A 19,689-nucleotide genomic window follows, 5' to 3' on the forward strand; every position below is an offset into this window, starting at 1 on the left:
GAAATAAAATAGATGTGGTTTAAAACCCAGCTACTGTCTTACATGCACGACCTTCTTTAGGACTCACCAACTTACAATCCACCGCTGTTGGTATTCGCAAACCCATAAATAAACACCAGCACCGGCCACCAGCCACCACTCCTCCATTATCTACTCTCTCAGCAACCACCTCCCAGCCAAACGACACAACAAACCAGAAAACCGAAAGTCCCCTAGTCGTGGAACATGTAACTCATGACCCCTAACGCCCAAACCACCCACAAAAATGTCTCAACGACATCTTCACCCTGTCTAAGACAAAACGATCCTGCAAAAAGGGATCACAGAGTCACAAGCCGTTCGACCACCCACGCCGTACCCGCCGTGCCACCCTGTGCGCTGTGACAGCCGTGACGAGACACGCATAAAGTTACGTCAAGCGCGCTACCCTTCCCCCTCTTATATCGGCAGGAGGAAGAGTCGAGGCACGCCACGACTCGTTCTAGCGACAGGTCGAGGGCTGGCGGGTGGTGCGATGGCCTGGTCTCTGCGCACTGACTAGAGAGGGGTGAGAGGTACGCACTGTGGTAGGTGCTGGATGCATGGGGAGAGGAGTAGCGTTGGTGCGTGCATAAACTTAAGGCTACTGGAATCGTATTGTTCACACCTGGCCACTCATGATACGCCGCTAGCGACTATATGTGAGATATTTTGCACTCATGATCGTGTGGAGTGGGTGTGAAGCAGTGGATAGGCATAGTGTATCTAACTTTAGACAGTGTGACAGGAGATCATAGTGCTCAAGACGAGACGACATGAGAGGGCGCCAGTCCAGTATCCAGACCAAGCCATCATACACGCAACAGACATTATAAACGAACGTACAAACAGACAGATCTCTCATTACTATACTTTTTTAATAAAAACCGGCTGTAGAATATAATCAACCATATAGGATATAGATAGCACACAAACAACAAAAATTCCGTGAACATCTAAACACCACCTGTCCTACTCCATAACTCAACCTCTTAAAACCCCTATCTCCGTTGTCCCTCTCCCCTTCCGCCTGCAGAATAATTAAAGAAAGAACGCCGATACCAGGCTGCCACGCCGTAAGATGGAGAGGGGAGACTAGATCCCCGAGTCCCGCTGCAGTGGTCTCCTTGTAGCGAGGTGATAACTGTGCAAAATCACAGCGTCGAGAACATATTCTCCATCGCGTCCCTGACCTCAAACTCCTCAAGAACAGCGCCGAACCTGCAGGACCGTTAGCTTTCATCCCACGCCCCAGATACGCGAAAAACTCACCCATAGCACCGAACCTTGGGCGTCAACTCTTCAACAACCATCCCAAACTCCCTAGTCCCCAACTCCCTAAACCTCGGATGCCCCAACACCATCCCCCACGCCATAACAGGCGTGATCTCCCCATCAAGATTAAGTCGCATACTCAAATCCAACAAATTCGCCAGATCGCCCTTCTGCAGATCCCACGTCTTGAGCTCTTCGTGCGGCAGCCTCGCCACCCCATGGCCCCAGGGCATCTCATCAGCCGGGTGTGGGACAGGGGGGCATGTCGCCATGAGTGCGTGTCCGCAAGGCATGCCGGAGGGCGTCGACGATAATTCGACCAAAAACTGTAAGTGATCCATGCACGGTCGCTCGAGCCTGTGTACACACAAGGTTAGCTTGTGTGCACACGGCCCGGCCATCAGCGGGGAGGGGTCAGGTAGGGCGGGCGGGGGTCGGGCGCATACGTGAGCACGAAGTCTATGCCGGCCTGGTCGAGGTCTAGGCCCTGCGCGGCTGAAGGATGGTGGGTGTGAGGGGTCTGGGGGAGCGGCGGGGCAAGGTGCGCTCCGTTATTGCCGGCGTTGGTACTGTACTGTGGGGTGGGCGAGACGGAGGAGGGGTAGGAGCCGGAGAAGGAGCCCGACGAGGGGTAGGATGTGCTACCACCTGTGGCGGCGAGCTCGTCAACGCCGCCGCTGCCGGTCCACGGGATGCCGTGCGCGGCCAGGAGGTTCCGGAGTTGACGGTTCTCTTCGGCGAGGGTATCTTTGCTACGGGCAACACTAGAGAAGTTCTGCTTCAGGCGGAGAACTTCTTGCTCGAGCGCTTTGATGTAGAGTTCTTTTCGCTCGCGGTGGGTTCTAGGGTCTGTTAGCGTGGTGAAGGCGGGGTCAGGAGGGGTCGTGCCTTTGTGCTTGTCGATTTAGTTCCTGACGTCGGGTCAAGGCAGGCTTGCTGTCAGGTTTCGGGCCGCGACGCTTGGACGGCTGTCCATCAACTAGGGTTTGCTTAGCAGAGGTATACATTATCTTGTCGTTCGGCTCACCACGAGTGCTCTTCTTCTCCGTGAGGGTCTTGAGGAAGCCCAAGCTCATCGACAGGGGGCTTTTCCCGCTCTCCGACTGCTCACTGCTCCCATAGCCGCTACCGCCTGAGGGATTCGCATATTGGTCTGTCTGCATCTCCATTCCGTCTGGGAACACTCCGATGGGAGGTATAGTCGATTTATATATCTCGCTCAGCAGGACGATCTGCTTCGCATATAGCTGTCGTAACGCTTCAGGTGATATCGGGTCAGTCATGCCGTCTAGCAATGCGACAGAAGCAGCGAAAAGAGAATATATGGGGGGTATGGGGGGTATGGGGGGTATGGGAATCAGAAGGAGGGCTGGGATGGGAATGACTGCCCGGCTGGGGAAGACTCCTCGGCAACTTCGAATATCCAGTCTGGATATAGAAGGACACAGCGCATACCTTGTCAAGTGCCTCGCAAGGTCACGGTATCAGGTCTGACTGACTTCCTTTATAAGCGCCAGAGGGCGATGTTGTTCGTTCAACCGAAGCTATGGAAGGATGATTGGTATTTGGAATATCGGGCACAGGATGTGCGTGTGCGTAAGAAGAGAGGGCGAAGGGAACGAGGTCGCGGTACCGAATTATGTCGGTTTGAGAGAAGCATATGAGGGTATAGGGAAATCCAGGGCTCTCGGGTGTGGTTGGTATTTGTCACTGTTCGCAGTCTCGTGGAAGTTGTATGACGGTAACAATCAGTTAAAATAGCAGGAGCGAGCAAGGCTGCTGCTGGGGGCGCATTCGGGTTCAGCGGGGGGACGGAGGTAGGCGCAATGCCGCCAGTACTTCTGCTTCTGTTGTAATGTAAAGATGCACGTCGCCACCGAAGGCAAGTGCAGATAGTGTCGAGAATGCAGAAGGTTGAGGTGAAGGTGAAGTTTTCGGAGGAGTTGTGGTGCAGGTGATGGAGGGTCGTTGAAATGCAGTTGCCCTGGGAGTATTAACAAGGGACATTGTATTGTGGATTTAATCGATTGCTTGATTGCTGATTGCTGATCGGCGGCAGTCGGTCCCGCTCTGGCGTTGCGTCGAGAACACGGGCTGAAGCATGCATTGATCATGTGATGGATTATGTACATGTCAATACAGTTTAGTAAGTAAAGTACATCGTATTGGCGGTTGGTTATGTATGTCGCATCCTTACTTTACACATTAATTACTCAGTGTGGGATTATGTGGTTTGTGTGTGGTTCTCGGGAATCTTATGGCATCTACAATTCCCTAATTTGGGGGACCAAGGGACCAAAAAGATCCAAAAGGGATCAAAAAGATGTGCCAGGTGAGCCTCTCAGCCATCCCAGCCAGGGGTCCAACGACGCCTCAACGGCGTCTTACAGCGACGGCGCATCGTATCTATTGGATCTATTGGAACTATTGAATCTATTGCATCTATTGGGTACTCAATGTTACACGTCTCAAACTAATGTGAGTAATACTGAATTATATGAAGCCACATGCCATCACGGCCGCGGCTGGAATGTGCATCGGAGCAGGTATATTGATTATGGCGGCCTTGTGTGCAGCCACTCGTGGCCTCTACCATCCTGACGGAAGATTGCGAGCTACTGTAAGTTTACAGTAGGGTTATGGAATGCAGTGTGCCTCTTGTCACGACAGAAGCAGTGGGAAGCTCGAAGCTGTGTCCTGGTCATCCACCCCTGGTCATCGAGCCGTCCACGCTCCTCATATATCACATGAGGTGTTCTCTCGGATTGTTACCAGAGCACCGGGGACATTGCTTCAGTGCAAGGAAGGGTTGGCACAGCAAGAGCTGCAGTATTGTCCGAGAGACGAGCCGCCTGCACCTGCCGTCTTTGGTAGACAGCTGCCATTGTTGAGGGAATTTGGCCAAGTGGGAGATCTGCCGGACCTATGTTAGACAGAACTCTCCGACCTACAGTTGCAGCTCTATTATTCTCGCCCTGGGCCTATAGGCGATGAGATTGGGTCGGCGAGTCAATTCTAGTCAGGGGCAAAAAGGGGTCACGATGCTGTGTCCGGCAGGATAAAAAAAGTCGAGCAGTGGCAGCAGTGGTTTGCATCATGCATCTATGCGTTTATATGTCTACGTTCCTGGCTGTTTCATGCGATTCCGTTCTAACAGTTCACAGGTCTCATTACATCTCACGAGTAGCCACACAGCGGCACATGTCGTGGTCGTATGTGACACTGAGACTCGATGCCGAGATGGTGACACGTCCTTGCCGAGGCCAGCGCGAGTTTGGCTCAAACCGATCATGCCAGTCATCGAACCGATCATGCTATTGCGGTACACCGCATGATCGTTGTCTCGTCTGAGGCCACTTGGTCCTTCCCTGGCGATTAACCTTGGGCTGCGGGCTGTATCTCGGCATATTACGAGCAGTCCCGTGTCCCCTGGGGGTAACGCGGCTTTTGCACTTGCCCGAGATCGACAGTTGCCCTTCTGGAGGGTTGGCCAGAGGTAACATTCCAAGATTAGAACAGACTGGACAAACGGGCTGGGCAAGGACCGGTTGGGGTGGCTGGTAGAATAGAAGGCAATGGATAGAGTGGAAGGGGAGAATGGGAGGGAACCAGCTACTTTTGAGGTCTGATCGAAGAAAGGCAAGTTGGCTGCAGTCAAGTTGAATAAGCGCAAGACAGGAACAGTTGATAGAAGAGTGCGCAAAACTACTGGCAGCGTAAATAAGTCTATAACTTACGGTTTGAACGAATATAGAAGGGGCGTCTGTCGGTGGGAAATATATTTGACAGGAATATATTACGGGGGGGAAATATTTAAAAATAAATAAATAAATAATTTTCTATTGGATGAAAGCCTTATAATATGCCCCTATAAATTTGCTTTAACGGACAAAATAAATAAATCAAAATTTTCCCAAGACTTACATACAATATGAAGATATCATACCCTCCAACATAGAGTAGGAAAGCATCAATATCTTTTTCGTGCGAATCCCCATCATCCCACAATATAAATCGCGAGCCATCGATCACGTGACAAACGCCAAGATTTCGCCTGCCCCACCACTCAACACCAACCCACACCTAGACAAATATTCGCGAGCAAAAGAACTTCAGACTCCAGACCGAACCGCGATCGCTCGACACATACACAACTGTCGCGCAAATATGGCACCAATATCACTCGCAGAAATCGTGTCGGCTCTCCCATCCGCGGATGGCTGGGGACCAGCGACCTCCACTGAGACCACTCTCGATGGCGTCCCATACGCACCATACTCCAAAGGCGACAAGCTAGGGCGCATGGCCGATTGGACCTCTGAGGGCAAGGACGGCAGAGATGGCAGAGGTGGAAGGCAACAATATAACCGCAACTACAGAGGTGCGATATTTCCGATACACAAAGCCTCCGTTTCCCTCCCCGGGCGCGGTTGGTGGTGGTGGCGTATTTGAGTTGTGCTAACAGAAGTTCTAGACCAGCAAGTTTACGGTGCCGGAACCTCGTCGCTTTTCGCCGTTCAGCTCGCCGAGGACGAGTCTTCTTTCTCCGTCGTCAGCAACACTCGCGATACCGCCAAGACCCGATTTGGAAGAGGTGGCGGATTCGGCCGTGGCCGTGGACAGCGTGGCGGGCGCGGGGACACCAGAGGCGGCAGAGGCCAGTTCCAGAGAGTCAGCAACGGACGCGGAGGAGCACAGGGTGGATACGGTGGCTACGATGCTCGTGGAGGCCGTGGTGGTGCTCGTGGCGGCCGCAGATTCGGCTGGAAGGATTACGATAAGCCGCAGCGCAACCGCGATGCGTCGGTTAACATCAAGCCTGACTGGAAGCTACTTGAGGAGATTGACTTCAACCGTCTGACCAAGCTGAACCTCGACGCTGACGAGGGTGAGGATGTCGACAGCTACGGTTTCGTGTACCGCTACGACCGCTCCTTCGACAAGCCTGCTACGAAGAGCAACGAGCGCAAGCTCAACGTCGTCGACCGCGCCTCCTACAACGTCACCACCTCCTCCGATCCCGTCATCCAGGACCTCGCCGAGAGGGACGAGGCCACCATCTTCGCCACCGACAGCGTTCTCTCCATGCTTATGTGCGCGCCCCGCTCCGTGTACCCCTGGGACATCGTGATCGTCAGGCAAGGCAACAAGATCTTCCTTGACAAGCGTGACAACGCCGCCCTGGACATGGTCTCCGTCAACGAGAACGCCGCCGACTCCCCGATGGACGCCTCCGAGGGTAACAAGGACGCCATCAACCAGCCTGCCGCGCTCGCCGAGGAGGCCACCTACATCAACCACAACTTCGCGAACCAGACCATGATCGAGGATGACGCCCACCGCTCCGACATGGCCAACGAGAACCCCTTCTACAACGCCGCCGAGGAGACCGACCCACCCGCAAGCAAGGCCTACAAGTACCGCCGCTTCGATCTCGCCGTCACCGACGAGGAGCCGCTCAACCTGATCGTCCGTACCGAGCTCGATGCCGTTACCAAGAATGCTATCAGCGGCGAGGACCAGTACGTCACCGTCAAGGCTCTCAACGAGTTCGACCACAAGGCCCAGGGAAGCGGAGGTGCCCTCGACTGGCGCACCAAGCTCGTCTCGGCTCGTGGTGCCGTTGTCGCCACCGAGATGAAGAACAACTCGTGCAAGCTCGCTCGCTGGACCGTCCAGTCCATCATCGCGAACGCCGATGTCATGAAGCTCGGGTACGTTTTTACCCGCCACTACTATTTTCATTCCTCCCCTTCCTGATCCAAACCTCTCACCACTATATCAAAAGTCAGAGCAAGCCACTAACACCCCCCAGATTCGTCTCCCGTGCCAACCCCAAGTCCAACGACCGCCACGTGATCCTCGGCGTCATCGGCTGGAAGCCCCGCGACTTCGCAGCGCAGATGAACCTCTCCCTCTCCAACGGCTGGGGTATCGTCCGCACCATCGTCGACATGTGCATGGCGCAGCCCGAGGGCAAGTACGTGCTCGTCAAGGACCCGAATAAGCAGATCCTGAGACTGTACGACGTCCCGAGTTCGTCGTTTGAAGAGGAGGTCGAGGAGGAGGCTGAGGTCGCTGAGGAGGATGAGGAGGAGTAGGGGTATGGGGTTAGATTATTTAGGGGGTAGACGGCAATACATGAATGAATGTTGTTACGTGTTAGATGTGGTTCTTGCCTATCCTGTGTCCGTGGTTGATACTTCGTGATTGACTTGGAAATCCTCTCCCTTCCTGTTCTTACTAGATTGTCCGTTCCCAAGCCGTCTCGGTCTCTCTCCCCCCCCATTCCGATCCTTGCTCCCTTATCCCACCCCCTCCCCCCGGCCAGCTCCAAAACCCAAACTGGAACCCCCGCCGCCGTTCATCCCCCGCACTAAAAGTACTACCCCAAACTTTTACCCGCCGTCTCAACCACTGTCTCAAAAGGAGGCCGATATGCTCGCAGAAGCTCTCGCACGGACCCTGACCGCACAGACGGCCGCAAGGCTGGCTAAATCGGGGTGATCTTGCGAGCAAGCCGCTCTCTGGGGGCGCTGTCCTATTTCGATCTGGACATAATCTGGCCTAAACTCCAAGGCCGTAACTCATTGACTCGGACATAGGGCCAGAGCGTTGCTCCGCCTCGTTCCTCCGAGCTGTGCCGCCCCTGTGCCGCCCCCAAGTCGCTCCTTGCCGCCTACACCCGTGGCATTGATGGGTTATTAACCACTTCAATTGCTATATGCCCTGCGATTACTGTACTATACTATGCAGAGCCCACATTCCAGATTCTTTTCTTACTGCTGTAGAAAGTTATTTTTATGTTTGGTATGGGGAAAAACCCCCATCTATAAATAAGTCGATTATCTCCAGGGGGCGCGTAATTAGGTTTTCAGCCGCCTTGGTATAAAATACACCATGGGGGCCAGATTTATAATTAGAATCATGGAATGGCCACAGACGAATATTGCATACCAGTGCTTGCACTCTTAATCGTGGGGAGTAATGTGAATCTCAACTTTCTTCGAGGTCCTACTGATTGTTAATTTACTACTTCCCGCGGCCCGGCCGCTTGTAGTATGGCAGACCGAAGCATGATAGACCAAAGCATGATAGACCAAAGCATGATAGACCGAAGCAGGATAGAGAGAGGCCTCTAGCAGACCAGAAGATTAGAATGACGAGAATACCGATCAGTTCGCGGACACTCCTCGTACTGTAGTTGGCGGGATCTGCAGCCAAATGTCCAAAGCGCACGCGACTAGTTTCCACATCTGAGTTGCTTGTATAGTATCGCGGGTGAAGGATTTGGGCCAAATATAGAAATATAGCCTCTTGGAAGATCTACAGTATGAATGATCAGAGGCGAGGTCACAGAAAAGAGCCCCAACCACAAATTACCCGATTATCCACAGCTGCACTTAACTCTGGTATGCGGTTTATGAGCGACGAGATGGATGAAATTTCTGTAATTTGATTCTACGAATTTTGTGGAGTTAGTATGCCCTCCCAACTTAAGGATTCTAAGATATCTCGTGATGAGGCACCTGCTCTTGTATTTTGTATCACTATGGCGAAGTATATATTGTGTGGGTATCTGAATACTGACTGAAGCATCTTCTTTCGCTTTTCCGGTTCTACTTTTAACCTTCTGGGCTCTGGAGGATTTCCTCGGCTAGATTCTTGACTCTATTTCCTACTTTCTTGGCTCTAGAGGATTCACTTGGCTACAGAAAAGCTATGAACGATGTCGCGGTTCTATATCGAGTGATTAATTGCATATAGACGTCAGTGGCTATGTTCGAATTTAATGTGAGCAACGGCCCCCAACATACGAGCTGAAGCGTATTTTTGCGCAGACGATTGATAGAAGCGTCACATCTTGGCAGTAACGAAGGATTATCTCCATAGCCCGACAACAGATGCAAGAAATGAAGAGTGAGAATATTTTGAAAATGCTCGTACCTGCGTGGGGGCGATCTAGGTTTATAAAAACCCCGAGACTCCTCGCCTTTGAAATGATAGAACTCACTTCTCTCCATCGCTACATTCACATCGATCCATAGCCTACTTCGCTACACATACACCTTTACAATCGAGTTATTCGAACAGCAGCCCAGAGACACTCCCTCAGCCGTGAGTCCTTTTCAAGCCCCTCTCCCAACACTACCCTACTATCACGCCGAGGCCATATACTCATCTCGTCATAGAAAATGCATTTCAACTTCCCCGTTGTCCTCACCACCCTGGCTCTTGCCACAGCGGCCACCGCAGACCGTCTGATTGTTAATCATTACGGCTTTCTCAGCGGCAACACCTACACCGGGACTTTTGTCACTAAATACGACAGCTATATTATCGGCAACGTCGATGGCTGCCATACGAACCCTGGCGTCCCAGCTTTGAACAGACTCTGTATGGACTTTGGCAAGAGAAGGGGGCACTTCACATTCAATGGCCAGGGAAAGCGGTGCTTGAAGGAGACAAGCAATGATTTCGCACATTGCTCGGATGACTTTGCTTGGGCCACATGCTCGAAACTCTACTATGATGAGGTTAAATGTACGTGGTAAAGACATGTGGAACACCAACGGGGCGGTGGTAGAGATTACCAGCCCCTCAGATTTTCAGCAGGTTTCACTGGGTAGTTAGGACGGGATTTCGTAGTCGTGGTATTATTTTCTCCTAGAGGCATTGGAGGCCAACCGTTCGTATATGTTCATAGAATTGGATGGTTGTTTGAATATTCTCCCTCTGAAGACCAATGCCTCATTTGCTAGGATTTAACATATCTAACAGACTTGTATTTCCCATCATGTGTGACAGCGGTTCTGTGAGGAAAGAGGTGGGTCAATGAAAAGAGTAGGTGAGTTTGATAGGGAAAAATTGTTCGGCATTGAACATTTCACCTGGTGTTCTTCTGCTCATTCTTGGCAGACGCAGCCTATTTTAGGACTGTTAGCAATCTATTGATATTAAATCTGCGTGCGGCAATTCTATCCTATAACTCGACGTAATATCTTCTTTAAGCCTGGTGTTGCCTGTGCGTGCACAAATAGAGAGGTATGTTGAGGTAGGATTAAAGTATAAGTCGGGCATGCCTAGTCGCCTTATTATTATTATATCGATTGATTACTGTCCAGCGAAGTGCCGACTAGCCCATGTAATTTTCAACTGTAGGTTTCGAGCAGTCAACTCCGGAGAGACCCCAGTCCGCCACGTTACTATAGTATGTGTAGACAGCCTGCTCGCCGCCGAACGTCGCTGTGAACTATAGATACGAGGGTATATACTATCCCTCCGAAAGATTGTAACGATCCACTCTTTTACCAAATGACACTTCCAGTGATCTCATTTTATTTATGACTTTTTACCTAAATCAAGTGCTATAAGTGGGCTTCCACGAACTTCAAAATAGCGGGTCGAAACAATCATTCAGGGGGGGGGGGTATAGTACATTCAACTAATATTCACCATGTGCTGGAACAAATTACAACGCTGCCATTCAAGATTGGAGAAAATGGTAGTCACATTAAGAGCATGGTGGCGGAGGTGCATGGGGGAGTAGAGGAGAACTACTCGAAAGCAGATAACAAAGATTGATAGCAAAATGCGAGAAGGGCGCATGGAGAATCAGTCCTATTTCCCTGTTTCATCACTGTCATCACTAGCACCATTTTTAGGTACTGTCTACATCCTGGGCCTCAGTCTTGCCCATCCCCTTTCTCTCTTTCGCAAACAATTGTGGGTATGAAGTAAAAAACATTCCAAATCCGTTTCTCCCTGCCAACCCGACCCAAATCGCCGTCTTCGAAAAGAAGAGGAAAATAAAAACAAGCACGGAAAAAAGGCAGACATATACACGTAAATAAGAGAATAACACTGTAGCAGCTATGATACAATCCGCCTCCTCCAAAAGGAATAGCCCCTCGCTCAAGTAACAAGCACCTCCGTAGTCTTGACGATGCGATTATTGGCGTGTCTCTCCACATCCTGGATCGGCAAAATATTCTCATCGCTATCGCCCTCCCCCTCGGTCAAGCTCTGCTCCAGCTTCCCCATGGGCCTCCTCGGCATGCGCTCCTCATAAAAGTCCCTTCCGTTACTAGTAACGCTCACGCCGTACCGCCCGTCCCCTCGCGGGGTCTCACTATCACCCCCCTTCTTCCCTACCGCCGAGAGATTGATGTCGTTACTCTGCATATAGTACTTATGTCTCGTGCTAAGTCCCGGCTGGCCCGATGCGAAGGTCGAGCTGGCCTTGTCGAGGAGGAAGGCGAAGAGCGGGCGCAGCGCAGGAAGGCAGGCGGCAATGATGCCGACGCATAGCTCGGCGTAGTTCCAAAGCGCGTAGGCGTTGTGGAAGTTTTCGTCCGTCTGTTCGAAAAAGGTAGAGAGGAGGACCTCGCGCACGATGGCTGCGGCGCAGGCCATGAAACCCAGGCTGAGAATTAAGATCAGCGTGATTTTCGTGCGGATGTTGACGTTGAGTTTCCAGATGATGGGAATGGGGAGAAGAGCGAAGGCGACGTCTGTGGCGATGTTGACAGCTAAGGAGGGTTTAGTAAGGGTCTGGAATGATGGGCTTGGGGGTACGAACAGCCGTTGAATAGACCTATGGCGGTGAATACGGAAATGCTGTAGCATGTTGCATTCCCAGTCCCAAATGGCGGAGGTCGTTGGGCGAAGTCCCAGGCGGCGCTGACGGGGATACACTGGAATATGAGCGTGCCAATGCAAGCGAGCGTGAAGATGACGAGGAAGACTGGATAGCGAGTGATGTTAGCTTTGCCATTGTTTGCCATAATACACCAGCGTTGTCGACAAGGCAGCCAGAGCTTCTGGCCACCAGGGGTTATAAAGAATGTGGAAAGGGAGGAGATTCACATACCAATGGTCCCAATGATAATCCGTTTATAAATTGTCCCCTCAACGATGCGGAGTAGAAACAGCCCTACGGATATTTTGACGAGACTGATCCCTGAGACAAGAAATAGGCTCCGAACGAAGCTTATCTTGATGATCTCTGACATGTTTTGTAGGTATATGGGGTCGGCACTATGCCTGCCCACGCCCTTACTGACTTCGAAGAACATGCATACCATTATTGCGACACTGAATGACTGCGTGAACTGTCAGACCACATCCTCAAATATTGTCCTTGCGTGGGAATCTCCTCCACACGTCCGGGCTCCCTCGACCAAAAAGATAGAACTGGGTAGGACACCACAGCAACCGCCAAAACTCACCTGGGCAACAACCATGAGATAATCATCCCATCCCATCGTCTTCGTCATAAATATTCTCACATACACCCTCAGCACCACAACTAGCATCCCGAAGCCCATCAGGAATCCCACCACAGCCATGATCTGGGATCCATTGTTCTCCGTGAAATCCATCACCGGCGGCGTCTCGGCGGCCTGGCGCACGAGAAGGTGCGCGGGGAAGTCCATGATAAACGTTGTTGTAGGGAGGAGAGGTGAGGAGTGAGTCGAAGTTGTAGCCTGTAGCTCGAGGGTCAAGGCCCTGCCTTGAAAAGTAGTTGTAGCGAGCGTATCCTCCTCAGTCCCGTTCTATGTTCTCGTCGGCCGAAGTGATCGTCCACAAGCAGCAATGACAGCAGCGCAAGACTTCAATCGCATTCACATTCGCAGCAACAGCTTGCGAGCGGCGAGAGGTGTCAAGGTGTTGCAGGGGGATCCGTCAACGTCAGCAATCGCACGTATATCTCTCTTCCGCTCTGGACTGATTTTCCCTTGCTTCTCTGTGCAGCCCAGCCTGCCGGACATCTACAGAACATATATGCGTCTCCACAGTCACTCCAAAGATGCAAGCGGAATTGCACGGCCTTCGCACAGACCGCGGCTGGATAGGACAGAATTAACTGTGTGAGAGATATGTACGTACTATACTAAAGTGCTGCACTATTCTGCGCTGGAGTATTCGTCCCCTCTGGACCGTGTACTAGGGCTGCAACAGCGCAATCAGGACCACCACCTTCTTACCTTCTTTCACGCAGGCCAGTCCCGCCTCGGTGCCGATCCGCGCCCAGGGTCGTGGGCCTTGTTAAAGAATGGATCAGGGGGTGTGGGGTGAGGGAGGGTGTGAGAAAAGGAACATAACATTGGTGCACCGTAAGAAGTTAACTCGAGAGCACCGCAACGTCGTACTGCAACTTGAAATATGGTAGTTCAGTGGGGCGGAAATATCGGAATGAGAAGAGAAAAGGATGTGGCGTTCTGGAAGGATGCGTTAAAAAAGCGCCGGTGGGGAAGCCAGTCTTCATCTGTACTGTGCTATACACTCTGAAGTAAGCCTGTTTCCGTCCATTTGTTTACCTCTTCTCGACCTACTTCAATCCCTTTCAGAGTCGACGTAGGCTACATTTTTTGCGTGGTTTTTATTTAGCCATGACATGGTACTGGACTGCGGCGTTATGAGTCTCAACTCGCACACCCCAGTCACCACCCATACACCCACGGCGTCATTGCTACGGTACTCTGAGCAAGCACCGCGAGCGCTGTACGTTTGTACTTTACTGCTTGTATGCTCGTAGGTAGTGTTTGTGGTTTCCCCACCACTTTCCCCACCACTACTTTCCACATCAACGCCAACGTATGCACTTTAGACAGGGGCAGCCAACCCCCCCTAATTGGGTGACCCCCTCCGCTCCTGCGCACAGCCCTGGGTGATTGATCTCCGCATCGGCGCAGATTAAGTTTTGATCGCGGTCAGGTTGGGGAGGGAGTTGATCAATTGCTGCTTGAGGAGATGTGATGGGAGGGAAATGTGATAGATCGGCCGGGCGATCAACATTTTGGGGGCGGTGATCTTGGTGCCCGTTAACGTGTCGTTGGGACTCGCCTTTTTAGAGGGGATCTTCACGATGCGAAATAAAGCGTCGAGAGTATTTGGATTTTTTTTGTCTTAGGCGTGCTTAGGGAGAGAGATTGCAGGATAGAGAGTGGTGGAAAAAGGGGTAGCGTCCTACAATTTTCCTACAATAGCGCGAGAGCTGGCGGGAGTGGAATGGCATTGTTGAGGAGGGGCGATGAGAGCGTAGTGCCATAGCTTTGCACAGACGACTGCCCTCGAGCCGCACCGTGAAGCCGTGCCGCAGCGTCTCGATTGCTCCATCGCTTGCACACACCAAAGCTCAGTGCCCAGGCGCCGTCGCCGAAATTTTCGCCACCAGAAGAGAAGCCAACGAGACCGCGCCCCCAATATTCTTCAGCGCCCAATTGCACAGCGTAGTATCTGCCCCGTATCTGGTCGTTTACTTCCTAAAAACCCCGTGCCGGAGAGTTAAGAGCACGGCCGTGTTGGCTCACTGAACATCCGAGCGTGCATCTGCTAAAAAACGCCTACCCCATGCTTGCTAGCACTCTGAGCTATATGATTGGCAGCGGGTAAAACAACGTCTCGCCGCCCCTTGTTAAGCCCTACCAAGGGGTTTTATCGTCCAATGATCGCATTAGTTCTCAGCCACTACCACGCTTCTTTTGCCCTTCCGGGCCAATAGTGCTTGTGTGAGTTGTCAGCCGGGGTGTCGTTTAGGAGAGTGGATAGGGGTGGAGATAGTAGTCGGTTAAGGGTGTTGGGGTATAGGCAGGGATATGCGGATCCGCAATAGATGAGTGACAGGGACCAGATACGGTTAGATGGAACCAAATGTGCCCTGACAGTAGTCGTGCCAGTTAGCTTGCTTCCAACAATAGACGCAAAAAAAAGGATTGTGGTCCTAGGTGGACACAGCTGGTTCTTCAGCCAACGCCCAGCACGGCACACACCATCCAGGAAACCGGTTCCTGGCCACGCAACCAACGATCGAGTGTCGAAGCGAGCCCCGTCTCGTCCACGATCTGATATTTCCGATAGAATGTGACACCACCAACGGCACTGGAGGATAGAGTACGAAGTAAGCATAACCCAACCCGCAGTCCGCCTCTATCTCCATCTCAACCGAACCCTTCTCAGTATCAACCACTACTCTCCCTCCATAAACTTCACGTATAGCCCACATGAAAGTCCAAAATTCACCATCAACCCCTGGGATCACGGCGAGGCGCCACGCACGGCCATGCATCGTCACCATCCCAGCCCCAAAACTCTCCGAGGGAAGGCCGGGGTCTCTCCAGCCTGCCTCATCAGTACAGGGCCAAGACCTCGCTTGCGCACTTCGCTGCAGCGAGGAAACGTGCTAGCCTGGTGCGCAATCAACACGCTACAATTGTGAATCGAACATGCCCACTAGAAACAAAAGTCAAGGCACGGGTGCACGACAAAAGGATGTGGGCAGACGGTCTTTCAGACCACGCCTGGAACGTCAGGTGGAAGCGACGAGGTATGTGCGTACTTGCACCACGAACGATGGCGGAGGCAATTCATCCGTGGGAGTTTGATGATGCGCGCTGAGATTCATATTTCTCCTATCCCCCTCCGGCCGCCATCGTCGTAGTTAAATGCCTCGTCTCATCCCACAGTGCTGTAACGCAACGAGAATTCCCACACAAAATTAGAGCTATAATAACCTCGAGCGGCACACATAATACGACGCCGTGGAAATTACGACGTCGCATACGCCACTCTATTTCCTGCGTCCCAGACGCTCCTCACTCCAGCCCAAATCACCCGGCGCGGCTCATTTGGATGGGGTCCGCGGTAAAAGTCCGTTTCCACCACCACAACAATAACATCTCCTCCCCCATCTATCCTGTCCCGTCTCTGTCGGGAAAGCGGATAATCTGTCCGTGACAAGCGTGTGACATCTGTCGATGCCGGGCGGGGAAGAAAGCGGGTAATACCTCAGACGAACTCCTGTAAGTACACACATACCACAGTGTAAATGTACTATCTACTCCACACTTCGTGTTCGAATTGAGGGGGAGGGGTACACATTCATGCAACACACCCCGCCAATGTCTCAGTCTGAAGCCAAGGCTGTTAAAAAGGAATGAAATCCCCAGAAGAGAAACGATGGGAATTCACATGTTAAACGTTTCTTCCTTAAGTAAGGATGTACTTAATTTTGCTTTCGGCCGTTGTGACGCGGGGAAATGGAAGGAAGGCGGCTGGCAGGCACTTCCCTGTCTCCGCCGCTCCTCTCATCCATCTCATTTCGCTAAAACTCGCCGCGATTCACGTGATACGCTCGGTTCGCAAATGCTAAGTTGACTCCAAAGTAGTGTCCGGCCGGTCCGGAAGTGTCCGTATCCCACCCCTAAAGTCCGCGATTTCCGACGGACTTGCGATCTTCCCGTGGCAGGTTGTGGAGATGCTGAGTAAGCTGAAGGCTTAATGTCTCTTCATCGTTGCGTCGCTATGTGTCTCCAAAACACACCATCAACAAAAATTTGTGATGTGGAATTTTGTTATGCGGTTTTGGAAGTTTGTTTTTATGTGTGTGGAGTATGGCGCTGGTGATATCGGAATATGAAGAATTGGCAAGTGCGATTCGTCTAAAGTCGGCGCTTAGTGGACGTGCCGTTGCTGTCCATTAGGATATGAGATGGAAGGAAAGAAATATCTCGCTTGATAGATGAGATGAGGTGAGCTGGAAGATATGGACGAGATAGATGATACAGAAGGGTCATCTGGCGTCTTTATGTTCGCTCTCCAGCTCCTCGTACGCTGATCGCTTCTCCATGATATCATCCATATATCCACCATCTTCTCTTTACCCATCTGCCGAGCCGTCTCTGTCTTACTTCCCCTCACCTTATATTTGTCTTTCCTACCATTTTCTATCTGCCGTGCCGCCTCTCACTGTTTCCCTCTCTCGGCCATAATCTTCTATCGCCCTTTTACTAAGTCCTCGGACTGCTGCCATGGACCACGGCAAGCACAGCCTCCACCTCGTAGCGGCTACCCGTCTCGTCGCGTCCAAGATCAGCCTCAAGTAATCTTATCCAACCTACTTTGGGTATTCTATGCCTCGTGTATTGCTCATCACCCTGCTGTTTGGTTGCCGACTCGGGCGTAGATGGACAGCCCAGGTTGGTAGAGTATTTAGGCTGCCGAACGAGATTAGAACAGGTTTCGTAGGCGGTAGATAGAGAGGCAGTGAGCTAGATATGAGGCAGGGAGGTAGATAGACGAACAGATAGAGAACTTTGTCGACGACTTTGAGCTCCATACTTGCCTCGACTGAAAGTAAAATCAAGTTCAATGCGAGCAGTAGTAACGCTGAAACTATACACGCATATTCAGTGACACCGCTACAAATCTTCCAATACACGAACTTCGAGTTCCAATGAGTAAAAATTAAAATCCCCGCGGGGACCTCGTAAAACCCAGTAAGTAAAAAGATGTCGACTCCAAAAAATTACAGGTCAAGTGTGGTAATGGTAAGGCAGTAAGGCAGCGCGGACTTTCCACCGTGGGGGCGGAGTTAGAGGAACGCTACAACCACTGCGCTACAGGCCCCAACGCTAAATTACGCAGACAGAAAAACCTCTAATACCAACTGAAAGAAAAATCCCATTAAATCTCCCATCCATCTATTCATCTAACTCCCCTCTCCCCAAAATAGAAAAATTAATATATCATCTGCGAGAGCCATGAGCTCACCACGTGGCCACCATCCTCCCCCTCGTCAGAGCGAACCGTGCCTTGCACATTCTTCGCTGTACCTCCTATTGACACTATCTTTTGGGGAAGATAGGATAGAGGTGGTGAGATATGACTGGGTAGGGTTGGGTACGAGATCGTATTTGGGATAAAGGGGAAGTGGGAAGAGGTGAAGAGGGCAGCCATTCGCTTGGCGCGCGTGGGATGGGATTAACATATTTTGGTTAAGGAGAGCAAACTAGTAATTTTGATGGACAAGATGGCATGATAACGGGATGGGTTACTGAATATGGACTATGGCAGCGGCACGACCGGACCAGAATAGGATGAGAAGAGAGGAAATGGAAAAGGGGACGGCGCGAGGCGCGGCCAAGTGCCTTGTTCTCTGTAGCTCTTTGACTCTTAACATTAGCGGTGAGGTTACTCGAAGTAACATTACTGTCAATAGTGCAAACAAGAGCTTACCTAGTCCTGGATTCTTGGAATATAGCTCTATTCCATTGCTCGATATGCCGTGTTCTCTGAATGTGGCGTTTTCTGCAAGTTCGTTCCCACATGAATGCATACGGCAGACACCCTAGACGCCCACGTTGTGCACACCTCCGGTGCGCCAAGGACAGGCTATTGATCCCAAGCTCTCGGGGTGGTCAGGGTAACTGCCTATGCCTGGCTGGATACGCATAGGCTGGATGATAATTATGGCTGAGCGGCGGACGGGCCTTAGATAGGCAGAAGCGTAGAGTATTCCCATACGCAGCCGCGACGAAGGGCGTTTTATCGCCGGCGCCGGGGTTTAGAGAAGAGATTGAAAGGGGAAGAGTATTGGGAGCACTAAGGATACAGTATGATTCTGCCTAAGAGGCAAAGCAGATTGTTAGAATGGCAAAGAGTGTTGTCCTTGCTCTGCCAACCGCGGAGATGCATCCCAGGCACAGCTCGTAGTTCCCCACAACAAGACTATGAGAGATTGCTACCGGGCACAGTTCGCCCGCCACGGACACACCTCGGTCCCCTCCTACCGGCGAGGCGCACGATTAGGGCTTCCACCATAGCATCGGGACCAGCGACGCGTGGCCAAGGCCAACAGGAGCAGGGTTAACAAGTCTCCCTGTCGTAGTCATTTTAGCTCTAAGATGGGGTCCAATTTCATCGCCATGGCTTCCCTTGCCAGTCAGTGGATCTTGATAACACAACAAACAGAAAGACGCTATTTTCTCACCTCACCGCGCAACCTCCACCCACAGCAACATGGTCGCGGACAGGTCGGAGAGTGAAGCTTCATGCGCGGAGATGCCGCCACCGTGAGCCCCGTCTAGGTCCAAACTGACTGGATCCTGTCGTGTCAATAGCGAAGCGCGGTATTATCCGGGGTAGGGTTCTGGAAAGTGGTGAGGAGTGGGGGGTAGTGCGGGAATAACTAATCCCGTGGCTAGACTTGCAACTGGCTGGGCTTGTAGGTGATTCGTTTCTGCCTCGCTTGCACTGGCGGGTTTAGCTGAGCGGGGGAGTAGGATGACAGTACCGCGAAGCACGGCACCGGCGTCGCCAATCAACCTTCAAGAACTCAGCTCCAGCCGGTCCGCCGCTCGTATGTGGGGGTTGAGGCAGAAATCAAGCAGTAGCGGCAGAAAATACCCTAATAACCAAAGAGACCAGTAAACAGGCTAAGCAGCCGCGTTAAGCCTCTCATTCTCAGTAGAGTAACTCATTCATATCCAGACACACGTGCATACGCATCCCTAATTTTACTTTGAGGCATCCAACAAACCCCCAAACGATCGAGATTGCCCACTCTATCGGTGACCACATTTTCCCCGGTAGAAGCATGCGTGTGTGTGGGCG

At 51.8% G+C, this 19,689-nt stretch overlaps 4 protein-coding genes across 4 annotated transcripts; 2 read left to right on the forward strand and 2 right to left on the reverse strand.

Moving 5' to 3' along the window:
- Positions 1-861: 861 nt before the first annotated feature.
- On the reverse strand, positions 862-3,312 carry VE01_10020 (uncharacterized protein). The gene is made up of 6 exons (XM_059464120.1): positions 2,749-3,312; positions 2,321-2,551; positions 2,182-2,272; positions 1,740-2,135; positions 1,291-1,650; positions 862-1,239 (listed from the first exon to the last, which is right to left on the reverse strand). Exons 2-6 carry the CDS (start codon positions 2,460-2,462, stop codon positions 1,173-1,175), a joined length of 1,056 nt encoding a protein of 351 aa, XP_059319294.1. The 5' UTR covers positions 2,463-2,551; positions 2,749-3,312; the 3' UTR covers positions 862-1,172.
- Positions 3,313-5,410: 2,098 nt separating this feature from the next.
- On the forward strand, positions 5,411-7,455 carry VE01_10021 (uncharacterized protein). The gene is made up of 3 exons (XM_018279428.2): positions 5,411-5,674; positions 5,768-7,007; positions 7,109-7,455. Exons 1-3 carry the CDS (start codon positions 5,461-5,463, stop codon positions 7,392-7,394), a joined length of 1,740 nt encoding a protein of 579 aa, XP_018125902.1. The 5' UTR covers positions 5,411-5,460; the 3' UTR covers positions 7,395-7,455.
- Positions 7,456-9,488: 2,033 nt separating this feature from the next.
- VE01_10022 (uncharacterized protein) lies at positions 9,489-9,848 on the forward strand (the record flags this gene model as incomplete). The annotated part of the gene is made up of 1 exon (XM_018279429.1): positions 9,489-9,848. One exon carries the CDS (start codon positions 9,489-9,491, stop codon positions 9,846-9,848), a length of 360 nt encoding a protein of 119 aa, XP_018125914.1.
- A 1,063-nt stretch (positions 9,849-10,911) lies between these two features.
- Positions 10,912-13,627, reverse strand: VE01_10023 (uncharacterized protein). The gene is made up of 4 exons (XM_018279430.2): positions 12,525-13,627; positions 12,167-12,398; positions 11,876-12,040; positions 10,912-11,825 (listed from the first exon to the last, which is right to left on the reverse strand). The coding sequence occupies exons 1-4, from the start codon at positions 12,729-12,731 to the stop codon at positions 11,209-11,211; spliced, it is 1,221 nt and encodes a 406-aa protein (XP_018125915.1). The 5' UTR covers positions 12,732-13,627; the 3' UTR covers positions 10,912-11,208.
- Positions 13,628-19,689: the final 6,062 nt, after the last annotated feature.

Source organism: Pseudogymnoascus verrucosus, assembly GCF_001662655.1.
Source record: "Pseudogymnoascus verrucosus strain UAMH 10579 unplaced genomic scaffold scaffold_67, whole genome shotgun sequence".
NCBI classification, from domain to species: domain Eukaryota; kingdom Fungi; phylum Ascomycota; class Leotiomycetes; order Thelebolales; family Thelebolaceae; genus Pseudogymnoascus; species Pseudogymnoascus verrucosus.

What these genes read in the sequence shown, in the direction of transcription:
- VE01_10020 (XM_059464120.1), bottom strand. Translation starts at nt 2,462, where the DNA reads ATGGAGATGCAGACAGACCAATATGCGAATCCCTCAGGCGGTAGCGGC. An exon ending in GGAGAAGAAGAGCACTCGTG is followed by an intron (nt 2,273 to 2,320) that starts GTGAGCCGAACG and finishes AGCAAACCCTAG; the next exon opens with TTGATGGACAGCCGTCCAAG. An exon ending in CCCAAGGTTCGGTGCTATGG is followed by an intron (nt 1,240 to 1,290) that starts GTGAGTTTTTCG and finishes ACGGTCCTGCAG; the next exon opens with GTTCGGCGCTGTTCTTGAGG.
- VE01_10021 (XM_018279428.2), top strand. Translation starts at nt 5,461, where the DNA reads ATGGCACCAATATCACTCGCAGAAATCGTGTCGGCTCTCCCATCCGCG. An exon ending in ATATAACCGCAACTACAGAG is followed by an intron (nt 5,675 to 5,767) that starts GTGCGATATTTC and finishes CAGAAGTTCTAG; the next exon opens with ACCAGCAAGTTTACGGTGCC. An exon ending in GCCGATGTCATGAAGCTCGG is followed by an intron (nt 7,008 to 7,108) that starts GTACGTTTTTAC and finishes AACACCCCCCAG; the next exon opens with ATTCGTCTCCCGTGCCAACC.
- VE01_10023 (XM_018279430.2), bottom strand. Translation starts at nt 12,731, where the DNA reads ATGGACTTCCCCGCGCACCTTCTCGTGCGCCAGGCCGCCGAGACGCCG. An exon ending in ATCTCATGGTTGTTGCCCAG is followed by an intron (nt 12,399 to 12,524) that starts GTGAGTTTTGGC and finishes CAGTTCACGCAG; the next exon opens with TCATTCAGTGTCGCAATAAT. An exon ending in CATAGGTCTATTCAACGGCT is followed by an intron (nt 11,826 to 11,875) that starts GTTCGTACCCCC and finishes AACCCTCCTTAG; the next exon opens with CTGTCAACATCGCCACAGAC.